The sequence below is a fragment of the Scyliorhinus torazame genome, chromosome 15, assembly GCF_047496885.1.
Source record: "Scyliorhinus torazame isolate Kashiwa2021f chromosome 15, sScyTor2.1, whole genome shotgun sequence".
Taxonomy (NCBI): Eukaryota; Metazoa; Chordata; class Chondrichthyes; order Carcharhiniformes; family Scyliorhinidae; genus Scyliorhinus; species Scyliorhinus torazame.
The window spans coordinates 198,181,020-198,203,577 of NC_092721.1; the positions used below are offsets into that span (position 1 = coordinate 198,181,020).

At 45.3% G+C, this 22,558-nt stretch overlaps 1 protein-coding gene across 1 annotated transcript in view; it reads right to left on the reverse strand.

Moving 5' to 3' along the window:
* Positions 1 to 22,558, reverse strand: part of acer3 (alkaline ceramidase 3) — a 201,538-nt gene that overhangs the window by 87,168 nt on the left and 91,812 nt on the right. Inside the window, exons 4-6 of the mRNA XM_072477389.1 lie at positions 18,554 to 18,606; positions 9,181 to 9,262; positions 4,972 to 5,007 (exon numbers count right to left, since the gene is read on the reverse strand). Of these exons, the coding sequence (XP_072333490.1) occupies positions 4,972 to 5,007; positions 9,181 to 9,262; positions 18,554 to 18,606 (171 nt within the window). The remainder of the gene's footprint in view (positions 1 to 4,971; positions 5,008 to 9,180; positions 9,263 to 18,553; positions 18,607 to 22,558) is intronic.

Genomic DNA, 22,558 nt, shown 5'->3' on the forward strand with positions numbered 1-22,558 from the left:
TTCCCCCACACCTCAGCAAGAGCATGAAAAGAAAACTGCAATAGTCAACAGTAAGGAGAAGCAGCCTTCCAGTTATCTGTTCTCACTTTCCGTAGAACTCAAATAATTTAGTTACATTATTTTCCATGTTTACTTCTGTCAAAGGTTATTCGCCACTTTTATTTTCAAGTACCTCCCCTGCTCCCATTACAATGCCTGACCAGACCCCCAGTGGCTGCATACTGGACCGAAACCTCAATATTTTAGTTTATTTTTAAGACTGTGAAAAGAACGAATTGCTCCAGGAGTGATTGCATGAAGAAATGGAGATTTGGTATTTTTAAAACAAAACTTTATTATGAATACAATATTAACACTTTAAAAAAACTTAAACACCCAAAAGCTTACAATTACCCCCTTAAACACTACTACTCAATTTCTCATAAACAACAAAATAAATATACAGCTCTCAATCTATCTTACTGTGGAAAAATTGTGGACTCAACATCAGGCAGATCAGAATGCAATTCCTCTGTCCAAGGCTTTCTCCAAAAACTGTTCTCTAAAGGTTTTCAAAATGCCTCTTTGCATTCCTTGGCTCCACCCAGCAATGACCTCATCTCCCCAAGCTAAAAAAAAAAAGATCTGTGCAGGCTGGAAAGCACATTAACTCCCCAGGGACTTTCCCAGTCAAACCACAATCCATTAGACCAGACTAAAAAGCACATTCCTTTGTCAATTTCACCTTCTGGCTGCTAAAAACACCCAGGCTCAGCAAATCAGAATTATTTATTGAAAAAACATGACCATTGCAATTAAACACACTCTATCTTCTGGCTTTTAACCTTTAAATTGCCTCAGACTTAGAATCCAATATTCCTAAAGTCTTCCAGTCGTCACATTCCATAAACCCTCCAAACTGAGGTGGAAAATGTAGCCAAAGGCCTCTGGCAATTGATATCAAGCAATTGGTGTTTCTGGAATTGGGTGAGTGATGCCCACAGGGAACTCATTCACCAGCGGTATCCTCCTCTCCAACATGAGGATGTGTCTGCTTCCGTATCCCCAAACATCCGAGAAGGGTAAACATGATCTCTTGTCAAACCATGTCATGCGAAAGAATGAGGATTCTTCAACAGCGTGTTAACTGTTTAATGCAAGATAGGTAACCAAAACATCAACCTACCTATGCAAACAAATAAAGCAATTTAAAACTGAAGAATATTTTCTCCTCTCCCTATTGCTCTGGCACATCATTCCCACCTTTTCACCTGAAGGTCCCGTAGCTGGACTAAGAGGAGAGGCCAGAGGAGTAAATGTGGTATCTTAGCTGATCCTGCTCCCATCCACATGTGCACTTCCCAGAAGGGAGCAGGAATATGAATCGTAGCTGCTTTCTCCTCTTCCAGGCTCTGTAGGATTCAAAATAAATTGTAGTATTCTTACGACTGTCCCAGGTAAATTCTGTGATCTCTCTAACTCAGTGCTATACCATTTATCTCCTAAGCCAATAAGGGACAGTCTTAAATATCATGCTTAAATGGCATGAAATAATTCACTCAAACATAAAGCAACAACTTTTCTTCTTGTAGATTATCATAAGACCATAAAGACATAGGAGCAGAATTAGGCCACTCGGCCCATCGAGTCTGCTCCGCCATTCCATCACGGCTGATATTTTTCTCATCCTCATTCTCCTGTCATCATAGATTATCATAGAATTTACAGTGCAGAAGGAGGCCATTCGGCCCATCGAGTCTGCACCGGCTCTTGGAAAGAGCACCGTACCCAAGGTCAACACCTCCACCCTATCCCCATAACCCACTAACCCCACCCAACACAAAGGGCAATTTTGGACTCTAAGGGAAGTTTATCATGGCCAATCCACCTAACCTGCACATCTTTGGACTGTGGGAGGAAACCGGAGCACCCGGAGGAAACCCACGCACACACGGGGAGGATGTCCAGACTCCGCACAGACAGTGACCCAAGCTGGTATCGAACCTGGGACCCTGGAGCTGTGAAGCAATTGTGCTATCCACAATGCTACCGTGCTGCCCTTTTCCCCATAACCTCGCCCCCCTTATTCATCAAGAACCTATCTATCTCTGTCTTAAAGATACTCCATGATCTGGCCTCCACAGCCTTCTAAGGCAAAGAGTTCCACAGATTCACCACCCTCTGGCTGAAGAAATTCCTCCTCATTTCTGTTATAAAGGATCGTCCCTTTAGTCTGAGATTGTGTCCTCTGCTTCTAATTTTTCCTCCAAGTGGAAACATCTTCTCCACGTCCACTCTATCCAGGCCTCGCAGTATCCTGTAAGTTTCAATAAGATCCCCCCTCATCCTTCTAAACTCCAATGAGTACAGACCCAGAGTCCTCAACCGTTCCTCATACTCTTCATTCCACAGATCATTCTTGTGAACCTCAGATTATTCATTTAATGGAATGGATTCTATCAACACAAGGAAGAAGAGCTGAAGTAGGCCATACAGCCTCTCAAGTTTGTTCCACCGTTCAGTAAGTTCATGGCTGATTCAATTCAATTATACTTCCTGCCTCATCCCCATGTCCCTCGGTTGCCTTCGAGTTAAAAAGTCCATCAATGGCACTCAAAACTGAGCATCTACAATTCTGTGGGGAAGAGAATTACAAAAATTCCCAATGCGGTGAAGGAATTCTTATCTCAGCCCTAAATGACCTGCCTATTCTGCATCCACAAACGCTAGCTCTAAACTATCCAGCCAGGGCAAACAGCCTCTATCTGGTCAAGTCCTCGAAGAATTTTATACATTTCACTAGCTTAGTCGCACTTTTCCAATTACAAACTGCATAAACATTACTCCACCCAGACTTTCCTTCAATTGGTCAAAGGGAAATGTAAGTGTTGCATTTTATTTAGGATAATTTCCCAGTTCCCACGCTCATGTACTTGCCTGCAGCAAAAGCAAAGTTAATTTCATGCTACCCACACCCAGTCTGTGGTTTCCTAGCAGACAAAATAGGGAGTGTCATACCATAAGTGGCAGAGCTAATTGCTTAATGGTGAAACAATGTGGTTTTCAGGATAACAAAACTGTAAGTAGTTTTTTAAAAACTACAGTCCATATATCCATCACAATATAACAGGTATTACCCAATGGAAGTCAACATGATAGAACTCAGAATCAGAAATTGCAGAAATGTTCCCAAATAGTCAAACTCTTAACTCTGCTGCCTTTTGAGACACGTGTGCCATGGCAAGTTGCTCATTAGTGATTTAACAGGATAGGTTTTCCCCCTTCCCCCAAACTACTCAGCTTGCTCTCCTTAAAATGCTGACTTTTAGCAGGTACAGCTCCAAGATTCCAACGGTGCATTGAAAAGGTTACATACAAAATGGATGAAAGTCATCATGGGATTGTTTACCATATGCCCAGGAAACAAGTAGTTATGTTTATAATCCATAAACGAAGAAAATCCATTGATATTTCAAATAACGATTGAGCAGCAGAGAATCAAAGGAGCCCAGAACCGAACAATCACAAGAGAAAAGCTCACTTTGCACTCCCATGAAAGCACCACTGCCTTGAGCTCATGTGCATGCACAGACACAGGCACGCCCACAGCAGGCAGAATTTAAACTTATTTTAAATCTGGAATGCAGCGTTTAGCAACTGACTAATATTCAGGGCGTTCTCAGCAATTTTATACAATGTTATCAGTTAGCAGGAGTACATAGTTTAGTGAGATGGGCAGGCATAGCACATTGATTACATGACTGCAGTGCTGGGTTATTCATTATAGTACTTTAAATACAGGGTGGGTAACAGAAACATATTTTGATACAATATGTATTAGTGCTTGCTCCAGTATAATGCTGAGAGTCCAAACTTCTAGCAGTCAAGCTGAAGCTGCATTCATTATTGCTCAGAACTCGGCTGGAGTGTGGAGTACAATTCCACAAAATAAATGTCTGGGAACAGCAACAAAGTTGATCCCATGTTCCAAATTAATGAACTAAGAATGGCTTGATATACTCGGATTCCTATTCATAAATTACTTTGAAGTGGCCCTTATAGACCTGTAGTGGATACTTATTGGGATATTTACGTCAGGGACCAGTTTAGCTCAGTTGGCTGGACAGGTGGTTTGTGATGCAGAGTGATGCCAAGAGCGCAATGTTCAATTCTCGGACCGGCTGAGGTTATTCATGAAGACCTCCACCTTTTCAACCTTGCCCCTCGCCCGAGGTGTGGTGATCAGCACCAGTCAGCTCTCCCCCTCAAATGGGAATGCACACAATGGTCATCTGGGATTATGTCGACTTTACTTACTTTTATTTGGGGTTGGGGAGCAGGGAACTTAGGACAATACTTTTAGTTATGCCAAGGCAGCAGGACAAAGAAACACTAGCTTGGGCCAATTTAATGAAATTCCAGGAACAATTTCTCTATGGAGAGACTGATCGCAGCTGGAACAGATAAACAATAATGATTTTAAGGGACAGGGCACAGATGAAATAATACATTGCTGCAGCTACAAACTGGGGAATTGTAAAGTTGGCAGTCTGGATCGACATTTGTAAGTTTAATAATATTGAGGTCAAATTGTGAGTATTTAAGGTAAAATCATGACTGCAGGTCATAGGTTACAAGCACGAACTAGTGGGTGTATGTTCAAGACTGAAGTCAGGAAGCAAATCTTCATACAGACTGGTTAATGCTTGGAGTCTTCTTGCAGGTAGAATGGAGAAGGTAAAATTGTTTAAAACTATTCCTGTGATTCAAAGAAGGGGGAGAGAAACACTTGGGAGTTTCTTGAGATGTATAAATTAGATGGGCCAAATGGTCTCCATCGCGATTATGTGATTTTCAGATATGAAGAGAAAGAACCATCATATTTTTCATTATAATTTTTTTTTAAATAAAAGTGATCGCTGTATCTTTCTTCTCATTCAAAGATATTTTGGGCGAGGGATGTTTCCAAAAGCAATCTTTAGCTTTACTAACCTGGTGAAACACTGGCTCCTTCCACTGGAGATATACCTGTTCAAAACAAGAACAAAGTAACTGGAACACAGAACAAACCACAAAGCGTTTAATAATAACTACTGGATCATTAAATATTCAGAATTGCTCTTCGATCAAACACCCAAGGGGCAACAACGAAGACTGCTGGAGCAGTTATTAGAGTAGATTAAGCTGGAAGATAAAGCTTTCTTCCAGTTCCATGCAGAATTCCATAGTTCCAACATGCAAGAGCGCAAATATTTTGTTGCCTTGCCTAAATGCAATGCACTAGAAAAGCAGAGGGAGTGTTTAAATTTCCTCTATTTTCCCTTAGCTACCGTAACTTTTAATTTCACATGTACTGCACTAGATACAGATGTGAATCAAGTTGCAGAGTATGGCATTGCGACAGCACATCAAAATCCCTGAACAATGATGAGCACATGCAATCCCCCATGTTGCCAGGCTTCCCAACACCACTGTGGGCAGGACAGATTACTCAGGTTTTGCCATCATCTTCAAATGGCTCAAGAGCAGTAATGGTGGGATCTCTTACTGTATTTAGACAGAATACGGTCAATGAAAAGCCATACTCCTTAATGGTCAGCTGTGACTCCATTGATAGCCCACTCACCTCGGAGTCAGAATCTCGTTGGTTCAAGGCCTGCTGTAGAGACTAGAGCACAAAATTCAGGCCGACACTGAGAGTGCTGCACTGATGGAGATACCGACTTTCACATGGGATGTTAACCAAGGCCAAATCTGCCCTCTCAGATGAATGTAAAAGACCCTATGTCATAAGTAAAAGGAGGTGAGTTCCCTCCAATGCCCTGGCTATTGTTTATCCAAGCAACACCACTAAAACAGTTCATCTGATCACTTATCTCACTGCAGCTTGTAGGACCTTGCAGTGTGAAAACTGTCTTCCCTACATTACAATGACTACGTTTTAAAAGTATTTATTGGCTGAGAAGCCCTTTGGGGTATCCTGAGATGGTGGTAGCACAGTGGTTAGCATTGTCGCTTCACAGCTCCATGGTCCCAGGTTCGATTCCCGGCTTGGGTCACTGTCTGTGCGGAGTCTGCATGTTCTCCCCGTGTCTGCGTGGGTTTCCTCCGGGTGCTCCGGTTTCCTCCCACAGTCCAAAGACGTGCAGGTTAGGTGGATTGGCCGCGCTAAATTGCCCTTAGTGTCCAAAGGGGTTGGGTGGGGTTGCTGGTTACGGGAGTGGGGCGGAGTTCTGGGGTGCTCTTTCCAAGGGCTGGTGCAGGCTCGATGGGCCGAATGGCCTCCTTCTGCACTGTAAATTCTATGTCTATGTCAGAGTGGAGATGTAAAAAAAACGGGAGCGGAGATGTAAAAAGAGCGGGAGCTTAGAGTCAGAGCAGAGATGTAAAAAGAGCGGGAGTTGAGAGTCAGAGCGGAGATTTAAAAAGAGTGGGAGCTGAGAGTCAGAGCGTAGATGCAAAAAGAGCGGGAGCTGAGAGTCAGAGCGGAGATTTAAAAAGAGCGGGAGCTGAGAGTCAGTGCGGAGATTTAAAAAGAGCGGGAGCTGAGAGTCAGAGCGTAGATGCAAAAAGAGCGGGAGCTGAGAGTCAGAGTGGAGATTTAAAAAGAGCGGGAGCTGAGAGTCAGAGCGTAGATTTAAAAAGAGCGGGAGCTGAGAGTCAGAGCGTAGATGCAAAAAGAGCGGGAGCTGAGAGTCAGAGTGGAGATTTAAAAAGAGCGGGAGCTGAGAGTCAGAGCGGAGATTTAAAAAGAGCGGGAGCTGAGAGTCAGAGTGGAGATGTAAAAAGAGCGGGAGCTTAGAGTCACAGTGGAGATGTAAAAAGAGTGGGAGCTGAGAGCCAGAGCGGAGATGTAAAAAGAGCGGGAGCTGAGCGTCAGAGCGGAGATTTAAAAAGAGCGGGAGCTGAGAGTCAGAGCGGAGATTTAAAAAGAGCGGGAGCTGAGAGTCAGAGTGGAGATGTAAAAAGAGCGGGAGCTTAGAGTCACAGTGGAGATGTAAAAAGAGTGGGAGCTGAGAGCCAGAGCGGAGATGTAAAAAGAGCGGGAGCTGAGAGTCAGAGTGGAGATGTAAAAAGAGCGGGCGCTGCGAGTCAGAACAAAGATTTAAATAGAGCAAGAGCTGAGAAACGACGGTGATTAAAAAGAGCGGGAGCTGAGAGGGATACCTCTCGGCAGCCAGCTGAGTTTTTAAAAAAAAATCCAGGAGTCACTTCATAGGAAAATGGTAAGTTCATTGGCTGGTAAGTAACTGCTAATTTGTATGACCTGTTCTAAATTGCTTTTGGATTAAAAGGTAAAAAGATAAATATTTCACAGATTAGAAAGACTAAAATCTAGCTGGAAATTTTAAAAAACCCAAATTAAATAAAAGAGAGATGCAGGGCCAGATAATGTGTTCTTCCTGCATGACGTGGGAGCTGGTGGACCCCATTGTGGTTCTCAGTGACCACATCGGTAGTAAGTGTTTGTTGCTTGAGGAACCCCGGCTCAGAGTTGATGAGCTGGATTCGGAACTTCGGACGCTGCTACACATCTGGGAGGGGGAAGAGTTACCTGAACACTGTTTCATGAGGCGGTCATACCCCTTCGACTAACTAACTTGAATTTGGATAGTGGTCAGTGACAAGTGGGTGAGTCTTCAAGTGAGGCAGGTAAAGGGATCCAGGAAGTAAGGTGGCAGGAGCCTCAGTCCTTGACCAACTGGTTCAAGATTCTTCCTCTTGGACAGGAACGGGGATTGCAGAGAGGATGAGCAAACTGACCACAACACCATGGTACAGGAGCCACTACTTGTGATACTAATAAAGATTATTATTACAATGTGAAACGGTGTGAGTTGTGCACTTTGGTGGGAAGAATAGAGGCATAGACTATTTTCTAAATGGGAAACGGCTTCAGAAATCAGAAGGACAAAGGGACTTAGGAGTCCTAGTTCAGGATTCTCTCAAGGTTAACATGCAGATTCAGTTGGCAGTTTGGAAGGCAAATACAATGTTCGCATTCATGATGAGAAGGCTATGGCACGGAAGCACAGTGGTTACCACTGTTGCTTCACAGCGCCAGGGTCCGAGGTTCGATTCCCGCTTGAGTCACTGACTGTGCAGATTCTGCGTGGGTTTCCTCTGGGTGCTCCAGTTTCCTCACACAAGTCCTGAAGGACGTGCTTGTTAGGTAAATTGAGCATTCTGAATTCTCCCTCCGTGTACCCGAACAGGCGCCGGAGTGTGGTGACTAGGGGATTTTCACAGAAACTTCTTTGCAGTGTCAATGTAAGCCTACTTGTGACAATAATAAAGATTATTATGATGATTATTTTATTAGAATACAACAGCAGGGATGTACCATTGATGCTGCATAAAGCTCTGGTCAAATCACATTTGGAATATTGAGGAGTTTAGGGTCCCGTATCTAAGGAAGGATGTGCTGGCCTTGGAAATGGTCCAGAGGAGGTTCACAAGACTGACCCCCGGAATGAAGAGCTTGTCGTATGAGGAACGGTTGAGTCTCTGGGTCTGTACTCGATAGCGTTTAGAAGGATGAGGGAGGATCTTAATGAAACTTACAGGATACTGCGAGGCCTGGATAGAGTGAACGTGGAGAGGATGTTTCTACTAGTAAGAAAAACTAGAACCTGAGGGCACAGCCTCAGACTGAAGGGACGATCCTTTAAAACTGAGATGAGGAGGAATTTCTTCAGCTAGAGGGTGGTGAATCTGTGGAACTCTGTGCTACAGAAGGCTGTGGAGGCCAAATCACTGAGTGTCTTTAAGGCAGAGATAGATAGGATCTTGATTGATAAGGGGATCAGGAGTTATGGGGAGAAAGCAGGAGGGTGGGGATGAGCAAAATATCAGCCATGACTGAATGGCGGAGCAGACTCGATGGGCTGAATGGCCTAATTCTGCTCCTATGTCTTGTGGTCTTCCAAGAGGGAAAAGAGAACAGTGCAGTTGCTGGCTTCTTTCCGTGCCAGCACATTAACTGGATTCTGATGCTTACTCTTGCTACCTGGCACCATTCCAACTCTCACTTTAGTTAATAATGTGCTGGGATTAAGGGCAGTGGAAAAACACTTAAACTGAGGCCTTTGAGTCCTTGGTGAATTTTCAATGATCATTGGAAGAAACAGATATCATTATGCAATATAAAAATGAATATCCTGCACAGAAAGCAATTTATAGAAAGGAATATAAACTTACTATAGTCACTAGCCCACTGAATAGTACCAGTATAAAAGCTAGAAGGTAGTTACGCGTGTTCTTGTGTTTGAAGCATTCGTACCTGAACAAAATAACAGAATATTAGACTCAAGACTAAAAGGTCACAAACCCATTGTTGATCAAAATGCTGTCGACACAGTTGGGAAAACAGAGATCATAATTTTCGATGGTATTTGCCGAGGATCAATTTCTATTTTTATTTTGTATTTTGCAGTATTTCACCATCTTCTATGCACACAACATCCAGCCTCAGAAATCGCTCTGGACTCCCAAGATTTTTTGGCTTTCACTATTTCTCGCTTCAAGATAGTGGCCAGCGAGATGGAACTGTTGAGTTCAACAAGGCGCAGGGAGCAGAGGTCTGCTACCCAACCCAAGTGTGCAGTTGTTAATGTGCGTACTCACATAAAGATATCGTGAGGCTACGGTGGTGGGGAAGGTCCGTAGAACTGGATCCTTCCCTTACCCAAAAAAACTTTATGGATGATAATGGCATAGTGTAGGTTAGATGGCTTTTGTTTCGGTGCAACATCGTGGGCCGAAGGGCCTGTACTGCGCTGTATCGTTTTATGTATGCCAGATTTAGGGATAAGGAATGGGAACTCATTTGGATGCTCTCACTCTTTTGATACAGTGCTCTTGGCCAGAAGAATACTGTCCCTGCACCGTTCTAAAAGTTGTCAGCTAGCAAAGGAAAGGGCAAGGATTTAGCACTTAGTCTTCCTTGTCTGAACTGAACAACATCACCTAATGCAATATCCTCGGAGTAAACGGAGGCAGCCTGAAATCACTCCATTCCTCTGCTGGGATTGTGTGCGGGGGGGAGGGGGTTAGTTTATGTTTTTCAGTGCCTTCACAAGTTGAAATATTTGAGGACTGCACCTCCCGCCCTCAAAATATCCTTTAAAAAAAACATACTCACACACCACTTCTCCAAATTAGGTTAACTTGGCAACCTGGCCACGTTTTTAAAAACTCGAGTAGTCAATTTAGCTCAGTCACAAGTACCTCTCGAGACTGATGGCTGGGGTTCAAACCCCAAACCATGGGCTTGCGCTTGTACCCTAGGGCTGACACTCCAATACAGAGATCTGCACTAGCGTTTCAGCTGGATATTAAGAACTTGTTGAAATGTTCAAAGTGGAGTGAGGATACTGGTGGTCTCCTGGTCAAATATTTCCCAGTCTCCCGGTCAAATATTTCACAATCTGCCAGATCAGGAAAAATAAAATATTGATTGGTTTGTGAAAAGTACTGCAGTTGTTACCAAATTTCCATCATTCTAGTCACTGCAGTTCGAAAAATGATTTATTCTGTGAAGTTAACGCGGTGGCCCAGTGGTTAGCACTGCTGCCTCATGGCGCTGAGGACACGGGTTCGATCCCGGCCCCAGGTCACTGTCTGTGTGGAGTTTGCACATTCTCCCCGTGTCTGCGTGGGTCTCACCCCCACAACTTCAAAGATGTGCAGGGTAGGCGGATTGGCCAAACTAAATTACCCCTTAATTGGAAATACATAATTGGGTGCTCTAAATTTTTTTTTTTAAATTCAGAGAAATGTTTTAAGATGTTTCAATGTGGCACGGTGTCCCATTACAATGCATAGAAACAGATTATTCAGCCCGAAAGTTGCATGATGTTTTCATTCTCCACACAAACCTTCACCTGTCGTATTTCATCGCATCCCTTCAAATCCTTCCTTCCTCATGTACGTATCTAGCTTCCCCTTAAATGCACCCACTCAATTTCGCTCTTATGAGACGCTGGAGATATAAAATAAAAGGAAGGATGGAGAGATAAGGGGTGGGTGTACGGAGAAAGATGACCAATGAGGTGAGCAGCACAAAGAGGGGGACTGGAGGGAAGGTCTCACCGATATTGACAAAGTAGCAGACAAGCAAGCAAGTTATATCATAACTGAAAACGGGGGAGTGAGCTCTAAGGGCCAATGTAGAAGAGCATATTGAAGCTGCATTGTCAGTTACCATGATATTACACAAAAAATTCCTCCTGATTCTGTTTATGGTATGTATTGGGCCTCATTACAGCTTAATTGTGAGTTAGGAACTTGAAATGAAAACACCCCTTGCATTTTACTGTAACGTCTGAAAATGGTAAAATGTGTTCAGTTACACCACAAGGCGTGTTTTAAAGAGCAAGAGTAGAGTAACAAACCTCCAAATTGGAATGGTTACAACCTGTACCTTGAATAGGGGGCTGCATTGTGAAATTCTATTAATTACTGAACAAAGAAGTCATTGAGGCAGCAACCAACAATCACTTCATCATCTGTAAAAGATACACTCATCACCTCCCAAACACTGGTATATTTTTTCTCAATATTGAATTTGGAAGCTTGCCCTGTTTAGAGACAAGGACTGAATTGCATGAGACCCGACCACAAGAAATAGGCCATTCGGCCCATCGAGCCTGCTCTGCCATTCAAAATGATCATGACGGATCTTGGACTTCAACTCCATTTTCCCGTCCACTCCCCTTAATTTCCTGAGACACCAAAAATCTGTCTATCTATCCCCAGCCTTAAATGCATTCAATCAGGGGGGGGGGGGGGGGGGGGGGGGGATGTACACAACCCTCTGGGGCAGAGAATTTCAATGGTTCGCAACCCTTTTGAGTGAAGGAATTTCTCCTCATCCCAGTCCCTAATCCTGAGGCAGTGCCCCCTTGTTTTAGGTTTCCTAACCAGGATTTTGTTCCTCAAGGTCAAATTCATTATGGGGGCCCAAACGGCTGAAAGATTGGTGAAGGTAGATTTGTTCTCTTCGAGCAATGCAACAAAGGTTTGCTAGACTGATCCTTGGGATCAGAAGGATTGTCCTGTAAAATGAGATTTGGTGGACTCAGCTTATACAGTCAGGTCTACAGCTCAGAAAGGCCCTTCGGCCCATCGCATCTGCACGTTCAAAACCAGTCACCCAAGTATTCTAATCCCTTTTTGCAGCACTTGGTCCATAGCCTTGTGTGCCTTGGCATAGGAAGTGCACATCTAAATATTTCTTAAATGTTAGGAGAGTCTCTGCTTTATTTCCTATAATTGAGAAGGATGGCAGACGATCTAATTGAAGCATGTAAAATTAAGGGGTTTGACAGGGTGGATACTGGCAGGATGTTTTCCATGGCTACAGAGTCTAGGGCAAAAGTCTCAGAATAAGGGGCGTCATTCTCCGACCCCCCCATCGGGTCGGAGAATGGCCGTTGGCCGCCGTGAATCCCGCCCCCGCCGGTTGCCGAAGTCTCCGGTACCGGAGATTGGGCGGGGGCGGGAATCGGGCCGCGCCAGTTGGTGGGCCCCCCCGCTCGATTCTCCGGCCCGGATGGGCCGAAGTCCCGCCAATAAATTGCCTGTCCCGCCGGCGTAAATTAGAGTTGCTATTTACCGGCGGGACAAGGCGGCGCGGGCGGGCTCCGGGGTCCTGGGGGGGGCGCAGGGCGATCTGGCCCCGGGGGGTGCCCCCATGGTGGCCTGGCCCGCGATCGGGGCCCACCGATCCGCGGGCGGGCCTGTGCCGTGGGGGCACTCTTTCCCTTCCGCCTCCGCCACGGTCTCCACCATGGCGGAGGCGGAAAAGACTCTCCCCACTGCGCATGCGTGGGAAACTGTCAGCGGCCGCTGACGCTCCCGCGCATGCGCCGCCCGGAGATGTCATTTCCCGCCAACTGGCGGGGCAACAAACGCCGTTTCCGCCAGCTGGCGGGGCGGAAATTCCTCCGGCGTCGGCCTAGCCCCTCAATTTTGGGGCTCGGCCCCCAAAGATGCGGAGCATTCCGCACCTTTGGGGCGGCGCGATGCCCGTCTGATTGGCGCCGTTTCTTCAGTGTCAGAAATAGCGACCATGGGGCAGATGATCAGATGGGACAGTACTGGGATTGGCTTGGAGGCCCCTTGACTTTCCTTCCATCATAAGGTCAGTAGTAGGGATGTTCACTGAAGACTGCACAATGTTCAGCACTATTCACTACTCCTCAGATACTGAAGCAGTCCATGTCCAGTGCAGCAAGATCTGGACAATGTGCTGGCAAGTGGCAAGTAACATTCGCACCACACATGAGCCAGGCAACAACCACCTCCAACAAGAGGGGATCTAACCATCGCCCCATGACATAAAATGGCATTACCATCGCTGAAACCCCCACAATCAATGGGAGTTACCATTGAGAATAAACGGAACTAGAACTAGCCATATAAATACTGTGGCTGCAAGAGCAGGTCAAAGGCTCGGACTCCTGCAGTGAGTAACTCACCTTCTGACTCCCCAAAGCCTGTCCACCATATACAAGGTGTAAGTCAGGAGTATGATGGAACATTTTCCACTTCCTGGATGAGTACAGCTCCAACAACACTCCAGACGCTCAACACCATCCAGGACAAAGCAGCCTGCTTGATTGCTCCCCCTTTCACAAACATTCAATCCCTCCACCACTGACAAACAGTGAAAACAGTGTGTACAATCTACAAGACACACTGCAGTAATTCACCTTAGGCAGCGTCTTCCAAACCCATGATCACCACCATCTAGAAGAGCAAAGGCACCAAATACCTGGGAACACCACCTGAAAGTTCCCTTCCAAAGTCACTCACCATCCTGACTTGGGAAAATATCGCCGCTCCTTCACTGTCGCTAGGTCTAAATCCTGGAATTCCTTCCCGAAGGGCAATGGCAGTATACCTACACATCAGGGACTACAGCGGTTCAAAAAGGCAGTTCACCAACACCTAGCCAGCAATGCGCACATCACGTAAATGAATTTTAAAAAGAAAATGCGCACACGATTTTCTTTCTTGCCTTTATCATTGCCTGGCTAAATTAAATCAATTCCAAGACCTGATCACTGCCTCCAATAGACCCTGCAAAATGGTGGGTGAACAAACCATTGCTGCCCGTTCTCCAATGCCACCCCCCACCCCTGCTCTCAAAGCTCTACCTGCCCTTCTCCCACCCACCAGCTGAGGCAATTTTTAAACTTCAAAATGGGGTCACAGTGGGAGCAAAGTTTGGAAGCACTGTCTTATGTTCTTATCTACAGTTCCATCTTTTTTTTTTTTTTTTACAAGGCTTGTAGGTGCATTGAGCTCTTCTGTAAAATTTAGGGACCTAGAGTACAAATAATACCCGTTACCTGTTTGACTCACTGATGGGCTGTAACCTGACAGACGATTCATTAACCCACACATATATGGGTTAAATTCTGCCTCCAGATATGTTGCTACATTTTTGGTTGAATTATTTAAATCGGATGAATCTGGAATTCAAATATACTGCTCAATGACAGTTCTACAAAAATAAAATGGAAGGAAAATTCTAAGTAAGGGAATCTCACAATTTCACACAATTCCAACTAATGGTATACCACTCTTTTCCTTTTGGATGCAAGGCCGAGAATTTTTTTCTTTTTAAATTTAAAGTACCCAATTCATTTTTTCCAATTAAGGGGCAATTTTAGCGAGGCCAGTCCACCTACCCTGCACATCTTTTGGGCTGTGGGGACGAAACCCACACAAACACGGTGAGAATGTGCAAACTCCACACGGACAATGACCCGGGGCCGGAATCAAACCGGGTCCTCAGTGCCGTGAGGCAGCAGTGCTAACCACTGCACCAAAGGCCGAGAAAAATTACATCAAAATATTACATGTTCAATAAGAAGAGGATAGGGTGGAGGCGTGGGCTTAAGTAGGGTGCTCTTTCCAAGGGCCTGTGCAGACCCGATGGGCCGAATGGCCTCCTTCTGCACTGTAAATTCTATGATTCTATGATATACTCTATGCCCCTATTAATAAAGCCGCAGATGCTGTATACTTTATTAACCGCGCTCTCATCCCGTCCTATCACCTCTACTAATTTATGCACATAAATATCTGGGTTTCCATGTTTCTGCAAACCCTTTAAAATACTTAACCCTCAATCAGCACCACTAATAGGGACCCCCCCCCCCCCCATCTACATCAATGGCTCCGAAGTGGAGATGGTTGATAGCTTTCAGTTCCTGGGGGTCACCATCACCAACAGTCTGTCCTGGTCCACTCGCATTGATGCAACAGTCAAGAAAGCCCAACAATGTCTCTAGTTCCTACGGAAGCTAAAGAAATTTGGCATGTCTGCATCGACTCTCACTTACTTCTACAGATGTGCCATGGAGAGCATCCTATACGGCTGTGTGGTGAGCTCAGCCCAACTCATCACACAAGCTTGCCATCCTCCTATTGATTCTGTACACACATCGCGCTGCCTCAGAAAGGCAGGCAGTATTGTCAGAGACCCCTCCATCAGGCAGAAGATACAGAAGTCTGAAGATCCGCACATCCAGACATAGGAACAGCTTCTTCCCCACAGCTACTAGACTCCTCAATGACTCTCCCTTGGACTGATCTGTTCCCTGTAAGAACACGATTCACGACGCCCTACGCTGCTCTTGTTTGGCCTTGTTCCACACTGTAACCAATCACTATTTGTTGATGCACCACTGTCAATGTACTCTGTAGATTATTCTTTTGTCTACTATATACGTACTGTGTACGTTCCCTTGGCCGCAGAAAAATACTTTTCACTGTACTTCGGTACATGTGACAATAAATATCAATCAATCAATTTATTCCACTGCATCCCTGCTGCCATGACTTACTTTGAAAGTGCAATTGTGCATAACGGGCCCATTTACCCAGTCATAAAATCCAGATTCTGAGTATTGCCAGTTGCATCACAGATATGAGCAAGTCAACCATTCATGTGTAAAAATGTATTCAAACCCGAGAGTTTAGTTTTGCCTGCCAAGCCAAGGCAAACAATGCTTCATGAAAGAAGCACAGTCCAGTCAGACAGGAATCCGCAGAAATACCTGCCTTACCGACTTAGGATTCACAATTAGTTAAGGGCTCAAAGTAAAATGAGTTCAGTTTATTTTTCTAAGTCATCCAGGCGTGTGTCATATATTAACTGGTGCTCCTTAATGTTTGAAATAACTGACTGGCATGTGTCCCTGGTTTGACTAATGCTGAGAATCAAAGTAATCCTTTGCTCCAGCAAGGAAACAAGTAGTCCCCATCATGCTCAGAAACATGCAGCCATTCAACCCATCATGTCTATGCTGGCCCTTTCTCCAGAGCCCTGCATTGTTTTTTTACTCTTAATAAATATTTATTTAATCCTCTTTTGAAAGTTACGATGGAATCTGCTTTCATTATTCTTTCAGGAAGCTCTTTCCCATTGTAATTCTGCATTAAAAACTCATCTTTTCCCAGGCTTTATTGCCAATTATTTTCAATCTGTGCCCTTTGGTTACTGAACCTCCTGCCAAAGGAAATGCCTTTTCCCATCTACTTCATCAAATGCCTTTAAATATCCCTTTAAATCTCCCAGAATTCAAATACAATTCTAGGTAGCTTTGGATTCTCGGTAGCTCTGGATACCATTTTAAGACTACCCTATCAGAATCTCTGAATGGGCCTCACCACCAGGGGACACAGGATCAACCTCCAAGTGGAAACAAGAGGAAACAGTGCGACTATCACAGAAGGTCATCAGTTCGAATATGCAAAATACTACAAAAAGCCTTTACTCCCCAAACAACCACTTTATTTTTTTCAGTACTTTCTTTGTGGTATCATGGGAGTGTACCTTTAAGAAATGTTTTTGTCTCTTCACACATCGCTTCAGTGATGTCAATGTGTCGGTGGAGCTGGGCTGTGGCTCGGACAGTTTTTACTTTTGGACTGGTTTGAACTGCACAGGTTGAAAGAAGTGTCTCTCTATCTTCATTTTAAAAGCTGTTTCCGGACTGCTTGATAACTTAAAAGAGATAATTGCTTTCTGGAAGAAATTCAAACCTGCTGTTTGAAAAGGGGAACAGAGTATCAATAGCAAACTTATATCAGTAAGAATGCCGTGTGCTGGGCAACACCTTTGAAAAGGGGTTTCTGGTTTTACTTGGATTGTGTTATTGAATTGGAACACTTATGGGGGAATTCATTAAGGATTATACATAGATTCCTGTAACTGTGGGTCTTTATGGTTGTAGTTGATAAAAATTCTTACTGTGTGTTTATACAAATGTTAAGGCAGCACGGTAGCATAGTGGTTAGCACAATTGCTTCACAGCTCCAGTGTCCCAGGTTCGATTCCCGGCTTGTGTCACTGTCTGTGCGGAGTCTGCACGTCTTCCCCGTGTGTGCGTGGGTTTCCTCCGGGTGCTCCAGTTTCCTCCCACAGTCCAAAGATGTGCAGGTTAGGTGGATTGGCCATGCTAAATTGCCCTTAGTGTCCAAAATTGCCCTTAGTGTTGGGTGGGGTTACTGAGTTAGGGGGATAGGGTGGATGTGTGGGGTTGGGTAGGGTGCTTTTTCTAAGAGCCGGTGCAGACTCAATGGGCCGAATGGCCTCCTTCTGCACTGTAAAATCTATGAAAATTAACTAAATTTGTAGAATAAAGATTGTTTTTTGATTAAAAATGTCTAAGAACTCTGTTGAATAACACCTGAAAGGCAGGCTCTTGTGCTCATCGTAGCCAAAATCAATAAACAGTTAGAGGTCAGGTGAACTCCATGATATACTTTGGAGTTTTCTAAGCCCTGGTCCATAACAGTGGCAAGTAACTCACATCCTGACTCTTCAAAAGCCTGTCCACCATCTACAAGGCACAAGTCAAGAGTGTGAAGGAATATTCTCCACTTGCCTGGATGAGCGCAGCTCCAGCAACACAAAGCAGCCCGCTTGATTTGTATCCCGTCCACCTTAAACATTCACTCTCTCCGCCATTGGCATATGGATGGTGTGTGTGCACTACTATTCATTAAGCAACTCGCAGAAAACTTTATTTAACAAGATAACTGCTTTCCCAACTCTGGATTTGTCTGTCAGGCTGGTTTCATATTGTGGCTCCTTTTGTTTTGACCGGAGCAGCTTAGCAGTGAGAGAGAGAAGAGAAAGAGAGAGAGACTGCAGTTGCCTCCAAGAAAGGTGAAAATGAGAGCTTTTTTTAAAAGGTTACGTACTTCAATTGCAGTATAACGAAATATGCAAAGCGGTAGTCTTTTGAAATAAAAGTGCTTATATATTCCTTCCTCTTTCAATGTGCTAATTATAGCCAAAATACAGCCACTGTACTGACAGGTACACATACACACTGTCAAAAATGTGCACTTTATGGGAACAGAAGCAGTTAATACAACGGAAAAGGGAGAACACTGGGGGAGAAATTGCGGTTAAACTAGATTTCTTCATCACAGGTCAGTCTGTTTAATTAAGAATTTGAATGATTCACAAGACCTGGATTAGGAATTCTAATTGCCATTATTAGTTAGCAACTCTGATGAGAATCCATACTAGTCAAGTACTTACAGGCAGTAGACAAATATACAGCAGCTGTAGATCATGGGAAGTTCATCCAACAACTGGAACAAAGATTTAAAAAAATAACAGAATGAGTTTCACCAGTAACAGAGTGTTTCGAACAAACTCCCTACATAAAATACGCCACTAAATGAATGTACCTGTTATATTGCATTTTTAATGAGAATAAAATGGCTTCTACAGATGTCATCAATGGAATAAAACACTTTTTTGAAATCAACTTGCATTTCCATTTAAAAGCCACATAATTAGCTTTCACACATTTCCTCAAATTGCTCATCGCTCATGCCTGCATAATCAATTTGAGCAGCAAATACGCCCATTGGTTATCCAACGCTTTAAGTGTGCACGTTGGGAGAGGAGCAGAGATTTGAAAATTCAAAGCAAACAGTGCAATGCAGAATTACTATTTTAATCACTTCAACGAGACTTCTTGTGAAGGTCTTGGAAACCTTTTTAAAGAATAGCAATAACGTGCCAGTCAATGCCATCAAATTTTCACAATCCGTGACGCTGGTGGAAAAAAAGGTTATAATTCTTTACAAAATTACCTGATTTTAGCCGATGATTTTATACTTAAGTCAACTTTTTCTAATTAACACATTTGGAGAGGAGAAAGATGGGTATTGAAGACCACAATTAGCACTCAAAGGGCTGGAGTATCATCATAAAATAATTTTCTTCAGAAAGAAACTTATCACAAAATAAATTTGATTCACTTTTTAAAAAATGTACAAAAACTGATTTTAAACGCTCCTATTTCAAGGAAACCTTCTTCCACATTTTCCCCCTACTTTATGGATGCAGCAGCTCCCAGTGAATAATGACGACGAGATTGATGAGCACCACCACCAAACCAGGGACCCATCAAATGTATTAGATTGCAGGAAAACATTGCAAGTCACACTTTTATCTGTGTGTCAAATCCATGAGCCTGTAGGTTACGCAGATTAGGGCAGAATGATGAGATTTCTTCCCCAGTCACCTTCCGGATTTGGATATTGCCGGCAAAGCCTGTCCTTATTGCCTATCCCGATTTGTTATTTGAGAAAGTGGCAGTGATCTACCACTTTGAACTGTTATAGTCCATGTACTAGGTAGGGAATGCCAGGATATTAACCCAGTGATGATAAAGAAACCATGACGCATGTCCAAGTCAGGATGATGTGGGACTTGGTTTTACCCCATGCTCCTCCTGCTCTTGTCCTTTACCATAATAAAATGGGAAGTGGATTAAATTGGACGATGGAAGGGGAAGAGTTAAAATTGGAGAGATGGCAAGGGGCAAATCTGAGATGTGGTGAAAGAGTAAATTAGATGGAAATGTAGGAACCTCTGAAACGTGATTTATTCATGGCCTACGGCGTATAAACATTTACTGGTGAAGAAAAGAAGCCCTTCGGAAGAAGAATGTCCAAGTCAATGAGAGACCCTCATTTCCATAGTTTCAACAGAAAAAAATCTAATGAATGAGGGCTCTGTCTCTACACAGAAGTGCATCGAGTGGATTTAATTCCTGCAAGAGCCAAGAACAACGTGCTTAAAAAATTTCTGCTCTTGGCAGATTGCATGCCTCAGTGTGTAAATGCACCACCTCGGACTTCCGGTGGCGCCCTCGAGGAAGCAGGTCGCAGGTTGGATCGATCTCGCCCGCGATGGGCAAACGGACCTGTTCAACGGACTTTTGTGGGACCTGGCGACCTGGTTAGGTTGAGGGGACGATAGGGAAGAGGCCCCCCCCCCCCCAGCCCACCGGGTATGAGCAGCTGGACCAGCAGGGACCCCAAGCCAGGCGGCGAAACATGCCGGACGGCAGGGACCAGGGAGCGGAGGCTCACTGGCCAAGGGAGCAGCAGATGGAGTTTTTAAAGAACTGCTTCGCCGAATTGAAGAGGGACGCGTTGGACCCGATGAGGGCGGTGATGGACCGAATGGTTGAGGCACAGGCGGTCCAGGAGAAGGCGCTCAGGGAGGTCGAGGTGAAGCTCTCCAGCCTGGCGGACATGGTGGCGGAGCTGGAGCATGAGGTGGAAGAGCTGAACGCCTGCCAGAGGAGGATGCAGGAGCAGCTTGAAGAGCTGGGGAACAGAACCAGGAGGCAGAATTTGAGGATCATTGGCCTCCCCGAGGGCTGCAAGGGATCGGATGCGGGTGCATACGTGACGGGTATGCTCGAGGCGCTGATGGGGCCGGAGGCCTTCCCCCGACCCCTGGAGTTGGATGGGGCACATAGAGCCCCCGCAAGGAAGCCCAGGATGGGCGACCGACCGAGGGCCTTGGTGGTCCGCTTTCACCGGCTTGCTGACAGGCAACGTGTGCTGCGATGGGCCAAGGCGGAGAGGAGCAGCAGATGGGAGAATTGTGAGGTGCACATCTACCAGGACTTGGGAACGGAGCTGGCGAAGAGGCGTGCAGGATTTATCAAGGTAAAGGCAGTCCTCTACAAAAAGGAGGTGAGGTTTGGAATGCTGTATCCTGCGAAGCTTTGGGGTACGTTTGAGGAACTCCATCACTACTTTGAGACACCAGAACAGGTTTGGACTTATTTTAAAGAAAAGAAGCTGGACTTGAACTAACGGGCACTTAGTTTTCTCAGTGCTGTACAGTGACGGCGGTCTGTTAACCTAATTTGCTCTGACTAGATGTGGACATTTATTAAAAGAAGAAGCTGGACTTCCGGGTGCGGCGATGACCAGCTGAGTCGCACGTTTCGGCAGCTCCCTGTGAAACGGACTTTTGGGCTCTTGATAGGAGCCCCAACGGCAATTTTGACGGCTAAAAACACTGTGCGGTAAACCAGAAGGGAATCCCCCCTGGATACGGATGGAAAAAGGAGGAGTGGCCAGATTGCAGTGGATCCTTTAGAACAGCGGCAAGGAAGGCAAGCAAAAACCAAGATGGCGTCGGAAGGTGGCAGTTTAACATGGGGCCCTGAACAACAAGAGTTCTTGAAATGCTGTGTGGAAGAGATCAAAAAGGAAATGAAGAAAGAGCTGTTGGCCCCGATACTACAGGTGATCGAAGGGCTAAAGGAGGAACAAAAGACCCAGGAGCGGGAGCTTCGGGTCGTGAAGGCAAAGGCAGCCGAGAATGAGGACGATATACAGGGCCTGGTGGTGAAGACGGAGACGCAGGAGGCACATCAGAAACGATGTGTGGAAAGGTTGGAGGCACTGGAAAAAAACGCAAGGAGGAACAACCTGAGGATTCTTGGTCTTCCTGAAGGTGTGGAGGGAGCGGATGTTGGGGCATATGTGAGCACGATGCTGCACTCGTTAATGGGAGCGGAGGCCCCGGCGGGTCCATTGGAGGTGGAGGGAGCATACCGAGTGATGGCGCGAGGACCGAGAGCAGGAGAAATTCCCAGAGCCATAGTGGTGAGATTCCTCCGTTTTAAGGATAGAGAAATGGTCCTTAGATGGGCGAAGAAAACTCGGAGCAGTAAATGGGAGAACGCGGTGATCCGCGTTTATCAAGACTGGAGTGCGGAGGTGGCGAGAAGGAGGGCGAGCTTTAATCGGGCCAAGGCGGTGCTTCATAAAAAGAAGATAAAATTTGGAATGCTGCAACCGGCAAGACTGTGGGTCACATATCGAGGGAGGCACCACTACTTTGAGACGGCGGATGAAGCGTGGACTTTTATTGTGGAAGAAAAACTGGAATGAGCGGGTTTTTAAAAAGAACGTTCGAACAAAGTGGTGGGGCGAATGTGGGGGGCAAAGAGGGGTTTTATGTACTAATCCTGCGATGTGGTAACTTTTCTCTCTCCCACAGGTGGTGATGGAGGGAGGAGGGGAGGTGGAGGAGATGGGGCGTTGGCCATTGGGGGCGGGGCCAAGGGAGAAGCACGGGCTTGGTTCCCGCGCTATGATAATCATGGCGGGAATAGAGAAGCAGGAAGGAGGGGGCGTCGCACGGTGCGAGCCGAGGTCACGGGGGGAAGCCGAGGTCAGCCAGAGTTTGCTGACTTCTGGGAGCAACATGGGGGGAGTA